This window comes from Engraulis encrasicolus, chromosome 9, assembly GCF_034702125.1.
Source record: "Engraulis encrasicolus isolate BLACKSEA-1 chromosome 9, IST_EnEncr_1.0, whole genome shotgun sequence".
NCBI classification, from domain to species: Eukaryota; Metazoa; Chordata; class Actinopteri; order Clupeiformes; family Engraulidae; genus Engraulis; species Engraulis encrasicolus.
In genome coordinates, this window is record NC_085865.1 from 37,288,315 (window position 1) to 37,311,849 (window position 23,535).

The 23,535-nt window shown below is 44.3% G+C and overlaps 2 protein-coding genes across 4 annotated transcripts in view; one reads left to right on the forward strand and one right to left on the reverse strand.

Annotated features, from left to right (window-relative positions):
- Positions 1-7,414, forward strand: part of rbm33a (RNA binding motif protein 33a) — a 61,024-nt gene extending 53,610 nt beyond the window's left edge. For all 3 annotated transcript variants that reach the window (XM_063207079.1, XM_063207080.1, XM_063207081.1), the window contains exons 18-20: positions 1,597-1,812; positions 2,500-2,588; positions 4,385-7,414. In XM_063207079.1, coding sequence (XP_063063149.1) covers positions 1,597-1,812; positions 2,500-2,588; positions 4,385-4,433 — 354 coding nt within the window. In that variant the 3' untranslated portion in view covers positions 4,434-7,414. The remainder of the gene's footprint in view (positions 1-1,596; positions 1,813-2,499; positions 2,589-4,384) is intronic.
- A 6,738-nt stretch (positions 7,415-14,152) lies between these two features.
- On the reverse strand, positions 14,153-22,415 carry shha (sonic hedgehog signaling molecule a). The gene is made up of 3 exons (XM_063206187.1): positions 21,836-22,415; positions 17,317-17,578; positions 14,153-15,022 (listed from the first exon to the last, which is right to left on the reverse strand). The coding sequence occupies exons 1-3, from the start codon at positions 22,133-22,135 to the stop codon at positions 14,328-14,330; spliced, it is 1,257 nt and encodes a 418-aa protein (XP_063062257.1). The 5' UTR covers positions 22,136-22,415; the 3' UTR covers positions 14,153-14,327.
- Between the last annotated feature and the right edge of the window lie 1,120 nt (positions 22,416-23,535).

The following is a 23,535-nucleotide window of genomic DNA, read 5'->3' on the forward strand; positions in this document are numbered from 1 at the left end:
GTGTGTGTGTGTGTGTGTGTGTGTGCACGTGTCTGTGTGTGTGTGTGTGTGCGTGCGTGCGCGCACGCGTGTGAGAGAGTACGAAAGACCCAGTGTGCGCGTGTGTGTGTGTGCGCGCGTTAGATGTGGTAGCACATCTTCAGTGTGTGACTGTTTGTGCGTTGGGTTTTATATGTGTATTGTGTGGTTTTGAGATAGTGTGTGTGTCACAGTAGGCAGTGGAACGAACAAGCTCCACTGGGGAGTGTCATGCGTAACACACCTTTAGTGTCGGTGCGTTTGTGCATTTTGTTTAGTATGTGTAGTGTGCTGTTGTGAGAGTTTGTCTTGTCACAATAGACCATACAGCGTGCAGTCAGTTCTGTTGAGTATGAGGTGTGGTGCACATGTGGTGTGTGTGTGTGTGTGTACCTGTTAGTTTTTTCTTTCATTCGTGTGTGTGGCACCTCTGGAGCGGGACGTGTGGTATACTTGTAATGTGTTTGTGCGTTCCTTTTCATCCCTGTTAGTTTGTTCATTGTGTTTGTGTGTGCGTGCGTGTGCGTCTTTGTGTGTCTTTGCGTGTGTGCGGCACCTCAATGTAGTTTGGTGGACCTGTACTGAGGATAATGGCAGTAGAATTGTGATGAGTGGAGAGGAGGAGAGAGGAGGGCAGCAGAAAGGAGATGTGAGGAGAGGAGGGGTGGGGAGAGGAGGGCAACAGAAAGGAGATGAGAGGAGGAGAGGAGAGGAGGGCAACAGAAAGGAGATGAGAGGAGGAGAGGAGAGGAGGGCAACAGAGGAGAGAGGAGGGCAGCAGAAAGGAGATGTGAGGAGAGGGGGGGTGGGGAGAGGAGGGCAACAGAAAGGAGATGAGAGGAGGAGAGGAGAGGAGGGCAACAGAAAGGAGATGAGAGGAGGAGAGGAGGGCAACAGAGAGGAGAGGAGAGGAGGAGAGGAGAGAGGAGGGCAACAGAGAGGAGATGAGAGGAGGAGAGGAGAGAGGAGGGCAACAGAGAGGAGAGGAGAGGAGAGAGGAGGGCAACAGAGAGGAGAGGAGAGGAGAGAGGAGGGCAACAGAGAGGAGAGGAGAGGAGAGAGGAGGGCAACAGAGAGATGAGAGGAGGAGAGGAGAGCTGTCTGCTGTGCTGCACCGCATGCTGCTGCAGGGTTACTCATGTGCAAAGGGGGCATGAGTGGACTCATCATGGCTGCTTTATCCTCGCCTCCTCTGCCTCATTTCTTTCTCACTCTTGCTTTATTTTTTCTCCTCTCTTTCTCTTTTCTTTCTCTAAATTGTGTCATTCTCCTTCTCTCCACATCTTTCTCATCCTCTCTCTCTCTCTCTCTCTCTCTCTCTCTCTCTCTCTCTCTCTCTCTCTCCACATATCTCATTCCCCTCTGCTTTCTTTCTTTACTGTCCTCCTACCACATCCTCTTTCTCTCTTCTCCTCTTTCTCGCCCTTCTTCCCCTCTCTCCTCTCACCCCCTTTCATCTTTTTCTCGACCACCATCTCTCTCACTCTCTCTCTCTCTCTCTCTCTCTCTCCCTCTCCCTCTCCCTCTCTCTCTCTCTCTCTCTCTCTCTCTCTCTCTCTCCCTCTCTCCCTCCCCCAGGTGGTGATGCCTGGGCGCGGGGGCCGTGGTCGCGGTGTTCGTGGCGGGGGTCGTGGGATGGCCACCAGGCAGGGGGGCGCCGTGACCCGAGGAGCAGCCCAGGAGGGGGCCAGTGCAGGAGGCCCGGGGGGCAGCACCGTCTCCATAGACGGTCTCTCCACCTCCACCACAGAGAAGCAGCTCAGACACCTGCTGATGTCCATCGGACCCATACAGGTAGGTACTGCCACTTATCCCTTCCTGGCATTAGGGTGCAGAGTGCAGAACAAACAAAGAAGCATGGAACTAATACTGTCTACTTTTTTTCTCAATTAGGCTATTTGCACTGCACAGCTATTTTGCTGCATCTCATGAGCCGAATATAATTGATGATGGGCCAGATTTGGCCCCCGGGCCGCTAATTACCTACCCCTGCTCTACTGTAGTCTTTATGCTCAACCAGTACGTAGAGTAGCAAGGAAGTCCATTGGGCACATACATATTCATTTATTCACTGTAATGCTCCTTCCAGGTTGTTGGTCCAAAATCTGTCTAAAATGTCCATTCTAGTTCACAGTGTATAGTGTTTCTGTCATTTGGGCTCATACAGGGAATACTGTGACATAATTCTCCCAACGCAAATATGTCTCGTCATTTTGTATGAAAAGGATGCATTTGATTAATGGTTGGGAAATACAGTAAAAATGCAATTTTATGTTGCCTCCTTTTTAAAAAAAATATCATTGTGAAGATGACCTTTTGTAAAATACATACTGCGCTTCATCGGGTACCTATATGAGTTGGTGTTTTTTTTTTCATATGTGAATCTCCTTCCTCTTATTCTGTTATGCAAGAAGCTCTTTTAATGTGTAATCAGTGTTCCTCTGGGATCTGTTGTGTATATAACCGTTTTGCCTGCTCCAGATGTTCCAGATGATGCCCCAGCAGAGGAAGGCCGTGGCCAAGTTCGCCAACCCACAACATGCCCAGAGCTTCCAGAGCAGCTTCCACCGGTAAGAAGACTATTCACACACACACACACACACACACACACACACACACACACACACACACACACACACACACACACACACACACACACACACACACACACACACACACACACACACACCTTATTCTATTCCATATTTGCCCAAATTTTTCGACCCAGCATTAACTGATATAACCACACACTTTATGTAATCGATTTGGTTCCACGTTTTACAAGTTCATATTTACCAAGTATCAAATCTTTTGCACATTGCTGACATATTCTAGTAATATTACAATGAGCACATGTTTTCATTAAGCTTCAGGGATGTGGCAAACTTTTTCCCCAACATGTGCCTATAGCAGTGAAGATGAACCAGTTCTTTCCTGTCTGCCTGGCCTTTGTTTTACTTTGCACGCACGCACACACACCCACACACCCACACACGCATGCACACACACGCATGCACACACACACACACACACACACACACACACACACACAAACACACACACGCGCACATGCGCACGCACACACTCACAAACACGCACACACAGGCGCGCACACACACACACACACACACACACACACACACACACACACACACACACACACACACACACACACACACACACCTCCCCAATGAGCATCCCTACTGTGAATGTGAACTTTTCCGTTGATGTTTAATATTCAACGTAGTACAGAGTGGAAAACAATATAGTCATGAAAAAAAGTAATGAACTGCAGATAAAAGTCGTCTGCTCTTATCTGACAGGTAATTGAAATGTCTAATATTACATTAAACTCTATGCCTTCATATATTATACTTATAATCCACAGTGACTTAGACATCAGCACATACACCTGCTATAACATCAAATGAACAACCAGGTCTAGAGCCATATTGAAATGCATTCTTCACACAAACATCGCAGTACTGTTCTTCTTAATGTTAGCACCATGCTGTGACTCACTGTCATGTGGAGCTCAAACGAAATTCAGCACAGTCAGTGAGCAGCGAACACTTTCACAGTAACTTATCTGCTGCAATTTAAGCCGAAATACTTACTCCTTCACTGTATGGTGCACTACACAGTGTGAGTTGGGTCAATGACGTTTTTAGTAGCAGAAGTCAGGTGATGCAACCAATAGCTGAAGGCACTCTTGTATGGATTCAGTTTTCCCTAAATAACTTTTTTTTTAAAATAATAATTTCATGTAAATGAAGCATGTTGTGAAAGTATTGAGTTGTACCAACTTCACACAGTAGTGACATTACCTGTGGTTGTGTCACGTTGATGTCTGCTTCCGAAAACATCAATGACCAGCGAATACACAATGAATACACAATATTCATAATATTCATTGCAAGACAAAATATAAAAAACTTGAAGCGTAGAGTTCCTTTATTTATCCCAAAGGAAAAATAAGGTGTTTAGCAGCTTACATATACATTATATATACATATATACATATGCAAGACAATACACAATATTCATAATATTCATTGCAAGACAAAATATAGACATGGTCAGGCCTCCTTGTGTTGAGCCAATTCCCTCCCTACATCGATGAGTATCTCACAAAGAAACCCCTCAAACATCACCACAGGTGACATACCTGTGGTTGTGTCACCGATGTCTGCTTCTAAAAACAATAATCAGTTGCAGCAGTTTACACATACTATACAGAGCAAGACAGTGCACAATACACATCATTTCCATTGTAAGACATAGACATTGTCAGGCCTCCTTTGTGTGATCCAATTCCCTCCCTCTATGAGTATCTCACTAAGAAACCCCTCAAACATCACCACAGGCACATGATCGACCTGTCGCACATCGACGTGTCCATCATTGACGGCTGACCTGGGAACAGCGGCTCACCCCCCCGAGTCCGGAGAAGACGAGACCAGAGGAGGAGACCTGAAAGCGGTTATAGGATGCGGATGGATGGATGCCTGATCAAGAGAACCAGAGAAGAACCTGAGCATCACGGCGGCTTTGTTCTCAGCTGCAACATGCATCTCTCTTCAGGCTCTCTCTCCTCTGCAGGAAAGGGATTTGGAATGGCCTCCAACGAAACGAGCCTTTTTGTTATTGTAATGTAAGAGCTGCATTGCTACGTCAAAGGTCTGTTCAATCAACTTCAGCCAACACAGCCACCGCTCACAACAAACATCCGACGAGGAACTGCAACGAAACGACGGGACGAGAGCCCTAAAAGAACACATTTGGATTCCATTTCACCTCCTCCTCATGTGAGCCCTCCTGTCTCAGTAGAATGGACTCACTCACTCTCGGTTCTGGACTGACTGCTCCTTGTTCTAGACCCTTTGCAGCCACGTGTTTCCTTTACCATTAGTGAGATTTAACGAGACTTCAAGAATTGCTTTTTTCCCCCACACCATCGCCAACACCCAACATCCCACACTTTCCAACATGCACACAAACAGCCCCACTACCACATCACAACACACCACACAACCACGCAAAACCACACAATAAACACCACTTGGTAATGGTTGTTCCCTGCTCCTACTATTAATACTAGATGACCTTCATTACAATAAATAACAAAGAATATTGCCATCCCTCAACTGTTCCTTCCTACCTTAGATGAGATAAGTTTAAAACAATAGGAATACTGTTCCGATGTCTTATATCTCCCTCCCACCAGCTAGATAACTTTCGTTCAAAACAGCAATACATACAATATTGCCTTGCCTCAAATGTCCCGCATACTACAGATACCCTTACATAAAATCAACACAAACAATATTTATGTCTCCTAATAGAATTTTGTTCACCACTAGATGTATAGGTGCCTTCAGCACTTTGCACACAGCCCTAGAGATGTCTGTCTCTCTAAGTGCAGTGCTATTTTTTCACCTGTAGAGGGCGGTGTTTGTCCACTAATCTCCTGTCCATTGTCCACCTCATGGGATGCCAATGGGGGAAAAAACTACAGGTTGCATGTCTTTCTCCTCTTTTTCTGGGTAAACAGCGCCTCCTAGTGGAAGATGTGAGCATAGAAATGTTTACTTCTGTGTCTTCTATATTCAACAGCCTTATATCCTATAAATAAGAACTTTTGAAAAAGGATATCTTTGTCTTTCAACATATGAAAACTAATACATAATCTACAGATTATAGTCTGCAAATTAAGTATAATTGGCTTTGTGTGCATTGTGCCCACTGTTGATTTCAAAAGTGATATTTGAGAAATAGAACTGTTGGCCCATTATATCCATTAAATTGTCAATTTTGATCACCCTCCACCTTTTCGGTCAGCAGCTCTCCTTGTGTTAATTCTTTAGTGGAGTAAAGGTGAAAGCAAAGGGGGAAAATTAAACATTTGGCATTTTAGGGGGGGGTTACATGTTTTATGATGAATTGTTTTTTATATCTAGGCAAAAGGCAGGGCATCCTACTACAGAGCAGCTAAAGAGAGCAGGACACTAACTAGAGATGTGTGTTTGCCAAAGAGATCGGTGCTCCCTTTATAACAAGCTGGTTTACAAATTGGTAGGGTTTTATTTTATTATTTTGTTTGTTTATTTATTTATTTTAACGAAAATCCCCTTTAATTTGATAGATTTTGAAGTCTAAGGTAATTTAAGTTCATTCGGGGGCAGGAGAATAGAGATTATTGATTTGGCTTCCAGTTTTTCAGAGTGTAGGCAGTTGGTCTGCAGTTTGGCTGCTATGGAGATGATGATGTCATAATAGCTCTGTGGATTATTATGGGTGGCATGGAGAAGTTGCGCTGGGAGTATGCACGTTCAGCACATAATGTCAGATAGTAGTGTTTTGGTATGAGGTTGTAAGGTGCGGAGAAGATAGTGTTATTTTTGGCATGTTTGGAAGTCCTGGATCCTTGATGCTCTTGGTGACGGCTTTGTGCTTGGTTATTGTACAGTTTCCATTGGGACTTTCTCCCTTGCGGTTTTCTTTGTTTCTGAACGTTCACACTTCTATTGTAAATATACACAACTCTCTTTGTGTACAGTATATTTCTATGGAGAAATTCCATATCCCTGTGGTAGCTGTTTTTTTCTCTATTCGACCTCTTGAATGCTTTTGGAAGTTTGGTTTGCGTGTAGTTGTGTCCGAGTACCCCACGTTTATTTGAATCAGTTAAAAACAAATCAGTCAAATCAATCGTTGAATTAATACGCACACCTTTCACATTCATGTCCTCACTGATCGAAGGAGAGAGCCACCTTGATATCCTGCGTTGTCTGACTTACGTTCACACATACCACAGCAATTAAGAAGAAATCCAAAGAGTGTATACATGTATATGATATGGGTATAATGTAAGAACAACACGCCATTCCCTTGAAAGGAAGAAGACCCTCTCCTTGCCCCCAACCCCCACCCCACCCCCCACCCTAAGGAGCATGCTTTTCTTGAAACAATGGGGACAACCATTATCTGTGTGGCAACGATCATGTACATCCTGCTGACAAAAAAAACCCCAAGACCATCACATATAAGGTGATACTTTTTGTTTTTGATCATTTTTTCCTCATATTATGTTTACAGCAGTGGTTCCAAATGTTTTTTCTCCCTCTTTACTGAGTAAGGTAGGACTACCAAGACTTTTTTTCAGTTTGTGATGCGAGGGCATCGAACTACCTAATAGTTCTAGTAAAGCAAAGAGGGTTTATGTCAGTAACATGAACGTTTTAGAAGATGTATTCCGTTTGTGTCAAGAGCATTGAGGCCTTGGTTTCTTCATGAGTTCCGACTTTCTCTTAAATACTTTTAACATAAAAAAAATAAAATATGCTCATGTATATGCCATATGAATATGGGTACGTGAAGCCATTGAACCACTATATTACTTTCCATTGTGTGATGTTAATTGTTGTTCATGATGTTGATGATGACGATGCTAATGATGATGACGATGACGATGATGATGTGGTGATAGTGGTGGCGATGCACTGCTACATAGGTGGTATGATTTTATTGCATTTTATTTTGATGTTCAATGACCAAAGTACTGTCCGTTTGAACTATGTGTGTTTCTGTGAGTAAGAGTGTGTATTTGTGTGTATGGGTGTGAGTGTTTGCGTGTGTGTATGCATTGCGTGAATGAGTGCATGTGTGGTTGAATATGCATACGTATGATTTGTGTTTGTGTTTGTTGTGAGCAATAATGGTTTGTCAAAAAGGCCATTGGACAGGGTTTATTTTTGTGGAGTTAGGTAGCATTTTGCCCAGTAGCTTGTATCAAGCACAGGATTCGCTGTTGCACATTTTTAACAGAGGTACCAACAAATCTATAGCTAATCAAATGCCTTCACGTTAAAATGTTTTTTTTAAACGTGATTGATGTGCCTGTTATACTTATATATAAGTATATATATATATATATAAGTATATATATATATAACTTATATCAGTGTAAGAGTAAGCGTGCAAAAAATGTAGGACAAAAAACAGTGCACTACCTCTCATCCAAACACTATATTTTAATCAATGCCGTGAAACTGCCTAAGGTAATGTTGTAGGCATGTTTTGATTTATTTTCCAAAAATACCTCGTTAGATTTTTTGCACTTTGACCATATCTATGCTGCAAAATATTTTTTAAACTCTGCCATTTCCCTTTAATATCCACAAATCCTTAATCTGACAATTGCCAAAAGAAATATTTTTCTTTTTCTGTGCTTTGTTTTTTATGTTATTGTTTTTGTTTTGTTTGATTTTTTTTGTAGTTTTTATATAGTTTATAAGTTATGACATTTCAATTTATGACGTTAATGTCTTCACTTTTCCACTTATCTCTTTGCATGTTGTTTACGTGCGTTGATTTTGAATCCCATGGATTTGCGAGAGTAGCAGCTAAGCTGACTTAGTAACTGAAGTTAGTCTGATCCATTCATGAGATCTCATGGAGGTTTTAAAACCCAGGTCCATGTTGGACCTCAAAGTACCTTTTTTATGAAGGTATAGTTTTATAGTGAAGGTATGTTTTTATTATGCTTATAAACCGGCCTTATAGGCCCTTACCTTAACATATGGGTATAGCAGAGACAGGTTATATGTATGCGTAATGAGTCCACAGTGTTTTTGTGCTTGAACTGCTGTTTACCAAGTCAATGTTGGTTCAGTTGTTGGGTGATGCCATTGTTTCGCCACTGGTCAAGAAAAGCTCTGGTTCAGAAGTGTCTTGCACAAAACATCCAAGTGATGAGCATTTTGTTTGACACTTAAACCACAGCTTTTTTTAGACTTTGTGGCCGCACCTTTTAAAGTTGCTGCACTTTCTTGGGATCTCTGTTAGGTGTTTGGAAAAAGGCAAAAACGGATGACGACCGTTTGTAACCCTCACGTCTTCTTTCCAGGGCCTCTCTCTGGACCAACATGGAGGGCTGTTTCAAGAGTAACCATGACCAAGTCTGTTCTTTTTGCAGGTTTCTGTGTGCTGTTTGGTTAGCTAACCATGGGAATGGATTTTCGCTGGCCAAATGCTAAATGATTGTTGCATCTCTATCACATTCTTTTTGGTGTTCTCTCTTTAATCTATTCCCCCTTCTCTACATCTCTCTCCATCCTCCCTCACTGCTTCTCTCTGGTCTCTTCCTCTCTCATTCTTTCAATGTTCCTCTCTGCTTCTCCGTATCCCTTCTATTTTCCTCAGTCTTTCTTCTGTCCCTGTTTCTCTCTATCTCTTGTCTCCCGCTCTCTCTGTTACTTTTCCTCCTCTCTCTCCTTCTTGCTCTCTCTCTCTCTCTCTCTCTCTCTCTCTCTCTCTCTCTCTCTCTCTCTCTCTCTCTCCTCGCTCCCTCTCTCTCTCTCTCTCCTCGCTCCCTCTCTCTCTCCTCACTCCTCTGCTCTCTCTGTTGCTTGTCCTCTCTCCCCCCCTCTCTTTCTCTCTCTCTTTCTCTCTCTCTCTATCTCTCTCATTCTCTCTCTGTCCTCGTGCTCGCTCTCTCTCTCTATCTCTCTCTCTCTCTCTCTCTCTCTCTCTCTCTCTCTCTCTCTCTCTCTCTCTCTCTCTCTCTCTCTCTCTCTCTCTCTTCCGCTCTCCCAGCTACTTGTCCCCCCTCTCTCTGTCCTCGTGCTCTCTCTCTCTCCCACTCTCTCTCTCTTTCTCTTTTTCCTCGCTCTCTCTGTCTCCCTCTCTCTCCCTCTCTGTCTCCCTCTCTCTCTTTCTCTCTCTGTCCTTGTGCTCCCTCCCTGTCCTCGCTGTCTCACTCACTCTTCAGCTCTGTTACTTGTTCTCTCTCTCTCTCTCTCTCTCTCTCTCTCTCTCTCTCTCTCTCTCTCCTCGTTCACTCTCACTCTTTCGCTCTCTCTGTTACTTTTCCTCCTCTCTCTCTGTCTTGCTCGCTCGCTCTCTCTCTCTTTCTCTCTCTCTCTCTCACGCTCTCTCTCTCTCATTCACTCTCACTCACTCACTCTTTCGTTCTCTCTGTTACTTTTCCTCCTCCTTTTCTGTCTCTCTCTCTCTCTCTCTCTCTCTCTCTCTCTCTCTCTCTCTCTCTCTCTCTCTCTCTCTCTCTCTGCTACCCTCCCTTCTGGCCCCTCTGCTTCTTGTCAATGCCTTGTGTTGCACGGCTGATGGTGAATGAGCCTAACCCTTAATACACCCTTACTTCTCTTCTTGAGCAGGCTAGGCCAGCCTCCTGGATGTCCTTTTGTCTCTTAGCCTGACCAGCCGAGGTACACTGCTTTGAGACAGCTTTGACACATCGTGGTTCACACACTGTGAAAGAGAAAAGACTTGTTACCCTGAAAAACAAAGGCAAAAAAAAACAAAAACCGAATCTACTCCTTGTGTACCAACTGGTCTGACTTTTTTCACTGTTTGCCGATTGCAAGTCTGAAGTTGTTGCTGTGTTATGGTATTGTTGACTGTCAAGGAAGTTTTCTCACGACCCGCTGTAATTATGGAGCTGTATGTTTTTGGAAGAAAAGCCTTTGTCCGTCTGTTTAACCTGAACTGTCAACACTTGACTGATGTAAAATGGTACCTTTTGCGCTTTATACTTTATTGTTCTTAAAGTATGTTGACCTAACCAAAAAAAGAAAAACAATCAATATAAACTGTGAACTTTTTATAACACCAAAGCTTTTAATATCCTGTTAAAATAGAAAATGATGTAAAAAATAAACACTTTTCATGGAAACTTTTGTTGTTCTGTTTTTCCTTTCATTCTGATTAGTGAGTTTCCTGCATACTTACGGTTGAGGCACCCATAACCATATTCCCTGCCAGAGTTGGCCGCTTTGTGGCGTTGAATAGGGAGAAACCATCAACTTTGATTAACTGTATTGATGACTGCATCAAGTTCCACTCAATATTAGGCCATAGGCCATTGAGTTCCTCTCAATATTAGGCCACACCATATTATTGAACAGTCTTGGAAGTTGCCAATTAAACCCTTGACATGAAAAAGTGTGTGTGTGTGTGTGTGTGTGTGTGTGTGTGTGTGTGTGTGTGTGTGTGTGTGTAGAACGAAGGCTTTTGTATACTATACCACCACCCCAGTGGAAACAAAAGCGCATCTGAAACGTGTTTTTTTTCCCCAAGACGGCAGTCAGCTGGTGTTTGCGGATGTCAAGGCTGGGCTGAAGGCTCCTTTCGCGGGCGACCAGGCGAGCAGGCAGGCGCGGCGCGCTGCCCTGGTTTGGGGATTAGCGGCTAGTGTTAACCTGCTCTGAGGAATGCTGCTCACAAGCGGCCCCGACAGTAGAGCTGGGGTCACCTCACCGCACTGTGCAGACGGAGACTCCAAGCCGTCTACTCTGTCTGGGGCAAGTTTCCACCTCGCAGTCAGTATCAACAACAAACCCCCCTCAGTATACACAATGTGGGCGACATGAGAAGAATTCCTCTTCTCTTCTTCTTGTTGAAACAGTGTTTTTTTTCCTTCTCTTCTATTTGGAGCTGAAGCTCTACACCGCTCTTGTCTTTTTCAGCGTTACCACTGGAGTGCCGCTGGTATAGGAAAGTGAACAGATTTGCCCTAGCGTCTAGTTGTTGGCAGCTGAAATACACATAATTAAAAATTCGTCTTTAGCCCCTACCGCCCTTTAAGAGCATGTAAGGTCTGGTCACGGACAATAATTTCTCCAGCCTTTACTGGGCAAATGTTCTTGGATAAATGCACTCTAGAAGGGAAGCTGAACCTATCCAGCGTTTGTGAGTAGCAGTTCAGTGTAGATGTTCTCACAGTTTGGTCTTAGTGTGAGACTTGTCTTCAAATGCTAAATAATGGTTTTCAGTTCAAAGTCAATATCTAACCAGTATCTTACCTTGTTCTTCATATGAACAGGTTTAATAGCCTTGGAAAGTACTGAATGTACGTCAAGCTTGTAGAAAGAGGCTTTTCTATGATAAAACATTTACGCAACATGAAAATGTGCTCTCTAAATTGACATGGTGCAGTGAATTAACCTTCCCAAAATGGACCTTGCTTAAACCCAGTGTTATTTTTTTAGTCAAATGTACGACCCAATGGTACAATCCAATGAGTGTGTTGCTGCAACATATTCAGTCTATATGGGTGCTGCTGAAGAGGTGCAACAAAACATTCCCATTCATTCAGGCCATGACTTGTAGTCAACTGAGTTTAGTTGTAAGCAACTGGACTCTAGCTTGAAGAAGAAATCCAGCTGCCTTCCACTAAACTCATTTTTGGGGGAAACAATAAAACCCGTTCATGCTCTTGTCGCTAACCAAGTGCTGCGCTTTCTTTTGAGGTTGATATTCCAGGTGAAACAAACTGTACACAGTCTACAGGAAAGATCCCTCCCAAATGTGGCAAGGGAAGGGCCCCCTGTTAAACTTCTACATCTAGAGTATGCTGCGCTGTTTTACTGCCTGAAACCACAAGATGTCGCTTCACACCTCGTTTTAAATTGTAAGTAACTTGTAGAAATTGGACCCTAATCGTTTTTTTAATGCAACGGGTCAACACTGAGTCTGTGAAAACACCACGTCGCCTATAAATAAAAATAATTGCTGCGCCAACGGTGTGCTATCTCTGGATCCATAGGTCGGTTAAAAATCACAAGCATACTACTCGCCTGATGGTCGTCACTTGTCTTTGAATTAAGGAGAATTTAAATGAAGTGTTTCTGCTGTGTGCTGAGTAAATAGCCTAGGCAAAAACCTTCCCCCGTTCTAACTCTGGCTCCTCTGAATGGGAATGTTTGCGTGTTCACAGACGCTGCAAGAGATTTAGGGCTAACAAACATGCTTTTGTTTAATCTGTCTGCAAGTTTTTCTGAAGTTATTTGCGAAAGGCTAACCTCTTTAAAATCTAACGTCGGGCCACTACTTTTCACAGACACCAGACAGTTCAAAGGTTGGTCGAATCCATCCCCAACTGCCGACGTCACCTTCAACTTCATGCCTTATTGGCCAATTAGAAATCACTAGTGGTTGGTGTTTTTACACAATCAGGCGCTTGTTCTATGGTAAGGCAATGGCAATGCAATGATTTTAGCACATATTGGGGCGTAAATAGCAATCCAAAAACGCTGCGTAATACGCGTAAAACAATGTGGCACTGGGGAAATAATTCAAACGATTACATGCATTATTTAGGCAAAGACAAATAGCTTGAGAAATCGAAAGATCAAAGCAGTTAATAAGTACAAAGTGGACTGTCATCAACTCCCAGCACAGCAGAATTGAGAATTGTGTCGTGGCTATTGAGTAGGCCTAGGCCTAAGATTTCGATGTTTTAACCAATCAGTCAAATATCAGTGGCGCTCACGCCACGTTCCTTGCAGATCGAAAATAATAACAGCTGCAACTTTGAACATTTTCTTTATCTCTTTTTATAGTAAACATATAAATAATAAACTCTAGACATAGCTTGACACATTGCCCTCTCATGAAAGTAAACTGGTACGGTCACTCTATCATAAGCTATCCAAACTGTGCATCTTGTCGCATTTTATTTCTATAAAACTATTTCCCTATTACAAAATATGAAAAGAAAAAATACATTTTAGTAAATTTACATGAGTTACTTATTAATTTATTCAACGAAACATTTTGCTTTGTACTAGGAGGCTATATGGTTACTGAGATATCAGAATGTGCATTTCTGAAATAGAAGACACAATGAGACCGAGGGAAATAGAGCACAGCAGACACGAGACGACACATCTGCCCAACTCTACACAACTGAACAAAAATCTTACAAAATAACAGAAGTCTTGATGAACACAAAACAGCACAAGATTGCCAAGACTTTTGCAACTATTTAAATTAAAATATATTCTCGTATCTTACACTATTTCAAATAACGAAACGTGATTCGGTAACGATCTGTCAAAATCTAATTTACAATTCTGTGTATAAAAATATAATTTATGGACCCCAACGAAGTTTGCGTTGTCACCCAAAATATAACAGTCAGTTGCACATATGCACAGAACATTACAACCTGTCAAGACATCTCTTTCGCTCTTTTATACATGTTCTTTTTTTCTGCGTCTTACTTGAGATATACAAAAATAGATTCTGCACAATTGACTGGTCACACCGCATAAGAATCCATTTGTGTGACACCAGCCAGAGTTCACATGAGAATAAATTATTCAAAGAAAACTTTTAAGGCTCCATTTATTCTTTGAAAATGACACATGTAAAAGTCAATGAAATAAATATCCCAACTCCGTTAGGGGCCTTTGAGTGTCTCTTTCTGTTTTAAATTCTACATAGTCTTTTTGTTTGTCCTACATTGGTCTTATTTTTTTCTTTGTTATATCCATTTGAGGTTTTCAACTCGAGTTTAATGACATCCCCCAGGGATGCAGAGAATGGCTATCCAGGAGCCACGTTCCCATTTGATATAGGAGCTTGGAGTACCAGTGAATGCCATCCTCTTGCCTGGTGGCGTTTGAGTTGGTGTGGTCTTTGGGGAGTAACAACGTGGAGGCGTGATGGGCCAGCCTGAGAGGCATGAAGGCCCAGTGCGCCAGACTGTGGTTCTCAATGACAGCGTAACACGATGCCAGTACCTGGTCGACCACAATCGTGCCTTGCGCTGTCACTGGGGCCAATGAGCCTTGGTGCTCTTCCGTGTAAATCCGTGCCACAGTGACAGGCTTCAGCTGAGCGTGTTTGTCGTCGACGACGATGACCCTTTGTCCGGGCTTGACTTTGCTGGCGAACGTGGCTGTCATGGTGCCGAGGTCGTCCGTGGAGTTGCTGAGCAGAAACAGGAGATGGGCCGCGGTCAGAGTGAGCTTTCGCACGGGCGCTGTCGTCTCGATCACGTAGAACACGCGGCGCGTCGTGGAATCTTGATCCATGAACATGATGAAGTCGCTGTAGAGCAGATGTCCCGCGCTGTCTGCAGACAGCACCTGGTCCCCAGGTCTGAGATCCCTCATCTCTTTTCTCAGGCCGTTTTTCAGGGTGACCTGTGCCGAGCCCGGGAAACACCCTCCCGATTTTGCAGCCACTGAGTTTTCTGTTGACATAAAACATAAAAAAGGTAATTACGCATGGGGCTACAAATGAAGGCTCTTGTCGAAAGTACATTTGAATGCGTTTTTTTGTTGTTTTCTTTGATTGATGTTTTTTATGGGCGCACCACCTCATCACAATCACACACACACACACAGCATCAAAAACCGTCTGTCTCAGGTGTGTAAACACAGATGGGAGAAAGCTGACAGAGAGCATCTCCCCTGTAGGACAACGGTTTCCTATACAAGCTGCATTTCAATGACAATGCTGCTTCTTTATTGAATTTTAATTAGGGCCAGTTCAGGCTTAAGTCATACGGGCGGCGCGTTTCTCTTGAGAGTCCGTCTCATCCTCCAAACACTAGATCTCAGCACTGTGCAGAGAAAAGGACGGCGGCAAACAAAAGGGCCAGCTCTGCACTAATTAAACCCAATAAAGAATAACATTGTCATTCTAATGCAATTTGTGTACAGAACCACTCTTGGAAAAAGGGGACACTTGGGCCTCTCCAGGGTCCTCTGCGCCTATTTGCTCAGGTGCAAAAACTTCTGTGTGACAATTCACACGCACCTCGAGAGAGAGAAAAAAGAGGAACCCCACGCTGCCGTAAACACTGCCTACCCTGCCGGGACAACTTTTTCCAAGCCCCTCGAGATGTAGATTTGAATTTAAATGAGGCCCGAGAAACCCCTAAATGTTCGCGCTAGTCTAACATCAATGTCCCCCTCCCCTTTTTTAACCGCTCCCGTTGTCAATCTCGATGACAATAATTCTGGACTTTTGGAAGGAACTCTTCACATTCCAGTCTCCTGGATCACACGCTCTGCAAACACGAACCGGAGAATGGAGCTGTGTAGCCCGGAATGTTCTCGCGTTTTAATCTGCTCAGGAGATTCCGGGCCATGCTATAAGGTGGTGACAATTGAGAAACAGATTTGGTCGAGCAAGTCCAGCCTTGCTGCGTCCAAATCCTTTTGGTAAAGTCGCATGACCCAGAATGACACAGACTTTTCAATACTATCAGCCCCCTGTGTTTTGAATTTTAAATAGCAGATTTGCCATCAGAAACCCTGAAGCCCCGCTCCTTGTGGAGGGACATCCATTTGATGGTGTGTCCCTCAGAGCATGTTGCGGTTATTGTTGGCACTGAGCCACAAGATCCAATCTCTGTGAACTAGTGTGAGGTTATAACGCACAAGCCCAAGGGGGAACATTTTTTAAAGGGGTTATAAATGACAAGAAGTTGTAGACAGTGGGTTAATTATAGCCCTTGCTATTCCTTACATATCCAATTCACACAATAATCAGTATTAAATATTCTAGTATTGCTTGCAAACCTAAAATATTAGGTCCACATTCAAGATGAATTTTCAATAGAATAGCGTTAACAGCGTTCTGTTTTTGTTAAACCACCGTGCTATTATCGTGCCATAATGTTTGCCACACTTAACTCCACTTCCGCTGTTATGTTTATAATGTTGTGCCGCCAGTCAGAGGTGGTTCCTTCATAGCAACAGAGAGTGGCGATATAAGATCGCATTATGTTCCGGAGCCCATGCCAGGCAAAACAAACAGCTAAACATGCTCATTATACTCTTCACGTGAGTAAATCTGACGAATAGACTCATGTATATTGCACTCAATTGCTTGTAATTTGCATGACTAAAACACTATAATAGCAACAGATTGAAATAAATAAATCGTTTGCGTTTTTTGTAACTCTGAGCCTCCCACCCCACCACCACGCCCCCCAGCCTGCTGATGAAGTTCATGGAGGGCGCATTAACTAGTTCAGGTAGCCCAATAGTTCTGTTTTAAAAAAGGAATCACATAGCCTACAAGATTCAAGAAAACTCGGACGAACAGACTGTAGTGAAACAGCTCAATGAGCAACCTGCGTGTTGGTTGGTTAAGACCACGAAGCGCACTGAACACCTGCCAAAGCCCCCTTTAGTCAGACAACACAGTGCAGGCTAGCCTGAGCTCATTCTTTTCCATCTAGGTATGGACATCTTTGACGTGGACAACTAGGTCAAAAACACAGCCAGACAATAAGCGTCTATTGTCAACATATGCTGTTTAGACCCCCACCTCAACCATGGTTATTATAAGAATGTCCACGAAGGTCCGTTGCATGTGCAAAAAACACAAGCAATATCTCTGTGAAAATGACAGGAAAGACCAGCTACCAGCCAAGTGAATGTATAACTGTTGTGTTGGGGTACAGATTGCTTTGGTGAGTGTCTGTGCAGAAACATGGGAGGGGTTTTGCTGACTGATGGCTTTCACTCTCACCTGCTTTCACTGAGCAGTGGATATGGGCCTTGGACTCATAGTAGACCCAGTCGAAGCCTGCCTCCACGGCCAGCCGAGACAGGGTTCCATATTTGCTCTTGTCCCGATCGGAGGTGGTGATGTCCACAGCGCGTCCCTCATAATGTAGGGACTCCTCGAAGTGATGGCCATCCTCGTCCCATCCCTCCGTGACGCGCAGCTTGATGCCGGGCCACTGGTTCATCACAGAGATGGCCAGCGAGTTCAGCTTGTCCTTACATCTCTGCAGAGGGTCGGGGAGAAAGCATATAGCCGCGCAGGTGTCAGTGACGCGTGGTGTGTATGCTTTATGCAGCCAAACATGATATACATTTACTGTATAAGGTGATCATTTGAAAACACACAAAATGCATGTAAACACTGACTCGGTAAGCTAGACGTGTTTGGTGCGGTGCAGAGAAATGTGGGGGGTGCAGGGTTCTTTATGCGTGTGTACTTTAACAGAGAGGTTTGTTTATTCAGAAAAGCCAGAATGGCATGCGCTGCTCAGGTTTTAGTCAAATACTTTGCACCACGGGGACTTCAGGCATGTCACGTGGCAGTGAAACGTTTCCTTTTTTCTGCCCTCGAATAGGTTTATCGGCTCTTGAAAGCTTTACTTTGACAAATCACTCGTTAAAGTGCTTAACATTTTAGATATTTGCAACGAACCGGCAAGCACCTCAAAATTCCAGTCATAATTTGATAGATAAATAGAGCCGAGGGTCAATTGTCTTTTCCCACTTATCCGAAGCGAAAGCTTTTGCCTTAAGAAATATTTCAAGTCTCCCCCTTTTCCGAAAGAATTGGCCTCTTTGACTCTCTGCTTGCTAGAATATTCAGTCTCAGGAGCCGCGTCGGATGGCACATCTAAGATCGCTACCAATGAAATATTTATAAGGCATTGCGTTCGCTTCACTGGCCTAAAACATATAGATCCAGCCCAGGAGAGGTGTGACCACGCCAAGACCCGTTTGTCTTTCCATTCTGATGGAATGAGCCTTACTTTCATAATTCTGTGCATGTAGGCAACAGAAGAATGCAGTTTAATATCTGTTCATGTTTTGTGACTATTTTTTAGGATTAATTATTCAGGTTAAAACACCAAAGAAGAAGAAAAAACTGTGGAGAGAGAAAAAAAACCATGGCAGTAAAATGTATAATATGGTGAGTGATTTGAATGGCGCACTCGACAGCCATTCATGGCACTCCAACACTGGATGCCTAGGCCTTCTCCAGGACAACTCTTGCTCAGTCTTAACTAATATGTCAAATAAAACGTCACAATAAGGTCTTTCAGCGTTCCCACGGAGAGAAGGAAACTTTCATTATTCTTGAGCCTCAAGTTTGTTCTTGGGTCGTGACATGATTGCTTAACTGGGGGTCTTTCAGCCCCTTTCACGAAGAACTATTTAAAATCTTCCCACAAACGCCTCGCAGCAATGGTCTACCTGTAATAATTCATTCAACATGGTTGCACTAGTAGAACACATGGATTCGCATACCATATCAAACCATCTGCTTAACAGAAATAAAAACACGTTATGGACGTTTCAAACCAAAACTGGAAAAGGCGCGTTTATGATATATCAGGCATAGTACCGAGGCACTTGTGGCACTCGCAGTATGTAGTAGCAGCCGACAGAAATCGGGAGGAACATGGCAAAAAACGGTCACCACAACATTCTGAGGAGGGATTGGCGGGAGTCAAGAGGCGTGAAGCCTAAAGTCTTTATTAATTCATTGGGTCGTGTGCCGCAAATCAAGCCCAATTCTGCTCAGTCACCGTGAAGCGCAGCGGGAGTCCTTCCGCTGTCGCTTTGTACTTAGAGACCGAGTTTTGTTCAACAGGCCTCGACGCACACATAGAGACGCTTCTTAATCTCCTCCCAGAATAATTTGGGTTTAGGGGGAAATACTTATCGTGTACCTGTCAGAGTAAATAACCCATTGGTGCCCTCTCTGTAGCAACCACTATACGCAGTCCTCCCTGCGTCTTCTTGTTTGTTTGCAAAGGGACACTACAGTGCCTTCGCAAAGTGCACTGTTTAGAATGCGTCTGTGTGCTGCCTAGCAAACTTTGCAGGAGACATGGCCTCAGGGGGTTGTTGGAAGATTGTTGATGGGTAATTTGGCGTGTCCTGCGGGTATGGCAACTGGATATGCACAATCATATTTGGCAGTGCATTGGTTCACACTCGAGGAAACTATAGCTGACACATGTAATGGATCTTTATCGCTCCCTAAAATCACTACATTTAGGCTCAAAAGCACAACTGGGCTTTTTCTTTGAACAGGTAAGCATGTATGTGACACTGACAGTGTTTTCTCAAAGACAGTAACAGAAAGTAGGCTACCACATCCTAACAGACCATAAAGACGCACAGTCTACACAAAGCCAACTGTCAAAGATATCACAACTCTCTGGCAGTGTTTAACTTATATCCGATTTCATTTTAAGAGAGCAAAAAAAACGTATCTCGCCCTTACTCTCGCAGGTGCGAGTCTTTGCATTCCGATATATGTAGCACATGCCGCACGAGCAGCTGGATCAATAGAATGTGCGGCCCTGGCTGCATGTCGAGCCGTCTGGAGTGTCCCTCGTGGATTTGCCCGTAGCCTTTGCTTTCAACAGCACATGGAGGGGCACAAGTTCAACTGGCTCCTGATAATGCTGCGAGAGCATCCCGTGTGGGTGGGTGTAGGGGGGGGGGGGGGGGCAGACAGATACTCACGTCAGTGGCCAGGCAGTGTGCAGAGGCGCAGAAGCGCCGTCGCTTTTCATTCTACGCTATAAGGTGCGAGATAGCGAAATATCCGCACAGCATGGCTTAGAAACATTGCTGAATGTGAAATATGAACAAAATGACAAGCCATGCGGGTGCTGTGCGTCCATTGCTGTAGCATGTGCGCTGCGTAATAGGCTATCTAACGGCTCAGCCGGCACACGCTTCGACTGACAGCACCCAGACATCTTTCAGACAGACAGACTCTAGAGTATGGAGATAACAGACTGCCATCATACCATGGCTTAATAGAAGCTGTACATTAAACACAAGCATAAAGTGTGCCATATTTTGCGCACCACCTCTGCTTGGAACACATGCATGCTTTTGCCGGTGACGTTAGAGCGCTGAAGGCACCGATGCCCATAACGCTTCATTAATGACTATTACGCCAACATTTTCCCCATCCCTTAATGTCCAGAAAAAAGAAATGGCCGAGGAGAGAAGAACGGCCATTCCAAACAGGGAAGCTCAGACCGCACTCACGCAGGAGTGAATATTTAATCGGAGCTCGTGCCCATGGCGCACGGTCCAGGGAAACTGCCGCGCGCACAGCTTTTTGCTTCACCGGCGTTCATCCTCCGATAAAACAACCTGAATGTACATCTCAGTTGAAAATGACCATTTCATAGCCTATGGATGCGTTTTAAATTCATCTTAACTCAAATATGCAATACTCCCTTTCTCCCACGCCTCCAATACATACAATCAAGAATGTAGTCCAGTGGCTAGACCACTGGATGCGACACATCCGGGCTATGCAATTTTGACCCCTTTGGATATTTACCATGGGCACCGCAATGCGAGCAGATCCTGAAATTCTGTATCCGCACAAGAGGCCGGGTCATGGTCCACAAACTAATCCTCGAGAAAGCAGACAGCAAATACATTTCCCCCACTTGCGACGAATGCGCAATATCCCACTCTCCACAGCTCGTAGCTGCAAAACGCAGTGCGAGGAGAGGAGAAGGCGCGCTTTCCATTTTATTTAATTATTTCTTTTCTTTTTTTCTAATCATCGCACTAATTGGCCATGTCCCGCCCTGTGAATAAGGAACGGAGCTATTCGGGAACATTTTCAAAGAAAATGTCAATGTTTTCATGCACTGGTAAACAGCTACTGCCAGATGCAAAAATCCACGAGATGCACAACTCAAAGACTTCATGTTTTAATTTGTCTATATTTAGATGTCATTTGATTGACAACGCGCCGCAAACCGGCCGGTTCTCTCACCCCAGAGGCAATTCGCTAAATGCTCATTAGACATCAAACCTCTGAAAATGCACAGCACCACCGACGGTCTATGTATATTCCACCCAACACTGCATAATTCAGAGATAATGCGCGTCCAGCAACTCAACACGGGCACACCGCGTATGTCTTATATGAGCACAGGGAGATATTAACATTTTACACAGCCTGTCACGGTGCCTGAAAAACTGGGAGCCCGCCGGTTTGTGCCTGGGCTTGATGGCATTTGGAACGCACGCTTTCAGGAAAAGCCCTTTCTTGACAGAAGAGAGCCGTGCCCGGCGGGTATAAAAACAGCCCTTTGACGCATAGAAGTTTCAAAAGCTCTGACTTTATAGACTTTAAGAGCTGCCGGCCTGGGTGATGTGGTAGTGGCCCGTGGTTCTTTTTTCTACTATCAGCATCGGATACAGGCAGTGAACAGGGTGTAGGTGAAGAGAAGTAAGGGAGGCTTTCACTCTACCTGTGTCATAAGCCTGTCCGCGCCAGTGTTCTCCTCATCCTTAAAGATAATGTCGGGATTGTAATTGGGAGTCAGTTCTTTAAATCGCTCAGAGTTCCGTGTGATCTTGCCCTCGTATCTGCCGCTGGCCCCTAGGGTCTTCTCTGCGACGTTGGGAATGAATTGCTTGTAAGCGAGCGGCGTCAGCTTCTTCGGATGTTTCCTCCTGCCGTAGCCCCTGCCCGGACCGCAACCAAGCCCGGACGACACCAAGGACAAGCACAGCACAGCAACCAGCACGACTCTCGTTAACAGCAGCATGTCTTCCAATGAATCTTGAGCGAGTCCTTCTTTCGTTTTTGAAATCTTGCGCCGGACCCTGAGCGGATCTCTCTCTCTCTCGTTCGCTCTGCGTTCTCGCTTCGCCGCTTCCAAGCAATGTCCTTGCCCCCACCTCTCGTTCAGCTTAAGCGTGGGCCACCGACCGACCGATCCCTACCGTGGCAGGTGCGGAAATGAGAGAGTCTGAGTGATAACGGAGCACATCGGAGGTGGGTGGTTACAGCGTACACGGGGAAAAGGTAGAAAATTGGCCTCGGAAACCTTGGGGGTAGTGGAAGCTACAGCCGCTAGTGCAAGGACTGTGCCTTTACTCCAATGTATTATAGCTGCGATCTATGGAAGGGAGGGACGTGATTGGCCCGGCCAGACAAACCCTTCTGATGTTTAAAAGACACCCGAAAATCTTAAAAGATTTTTTTTCTCCACCTGAAGGGTGGGTTCTACGGGAGGGGCCGGGTACGCACAAATTACACCTTTCCCCCTAATTCTTTTTTATGAAGTGTTGGGGAAAGTAGGCAGTAGTCTGTGGACAGATGAAGTCCCCTATTTCCAGGACTCAATCTGATACCATGATTTAAAAAAAATACTGAAATCCAGCTGACGTTTAGTGACGTTTACTACAAAATCCCAGGCTACAACTACACACCTGGTCTCAGTGACCAATGCACATAACCCACATCAAATCCAAACGTGGCTATATCGTTATCTATGCAGTTGTAAAACTTTTTTTTCTGTCACTAATTAAGGTGGTATAATTGCAGTATTGCACGACGCTCTAGAGACAAGTTTGCTGCACAAATCAAAGCGAATCATGGAAGTCAGGTAAAATGAGAAATGAAAGGAGGGGGGGGAGACAGTTAGTAATACAATTATGATTGGCCTTTAAGACTTGACGGATGACAAAAAGCAAAGCTGCGTCATAAAACGTTAACATCCCCGCAGATCAGGAGGTAATGGCTACTGGCCCATAAAGACCTATGCACCCTCGTTCCCACTGGCTTTGTTCTTTATATCCCCTCCAAACCCCTGGTCATAACTTTTAATAACTAACATGGCCTTTATCTACATACACGCGTTAAGTGGAGAGCACTGGCAGACCCACCTTGTGAGTGCGCCCTAGTCTATGAAGGATTTCAGATGTCGTTGCATATTTCTGATGTTATTGTTGCATACAAATTCAGCAACCCTATAGATTTTTTCCCCTTACATTTATTCTATTCCTTCTAAGTCGTTTGCATCAAAACAGCTAATGATTGCTTTGGATGGAGAGGTGTAATTGCTGATGGCAACTTGTGCACGTTTGCACAAGAGAATAGAGCCGGGGTTGCCATGGAGTCATGCAGACGCGCGAACAAACGTCTTGATTTGGGCATAATTAC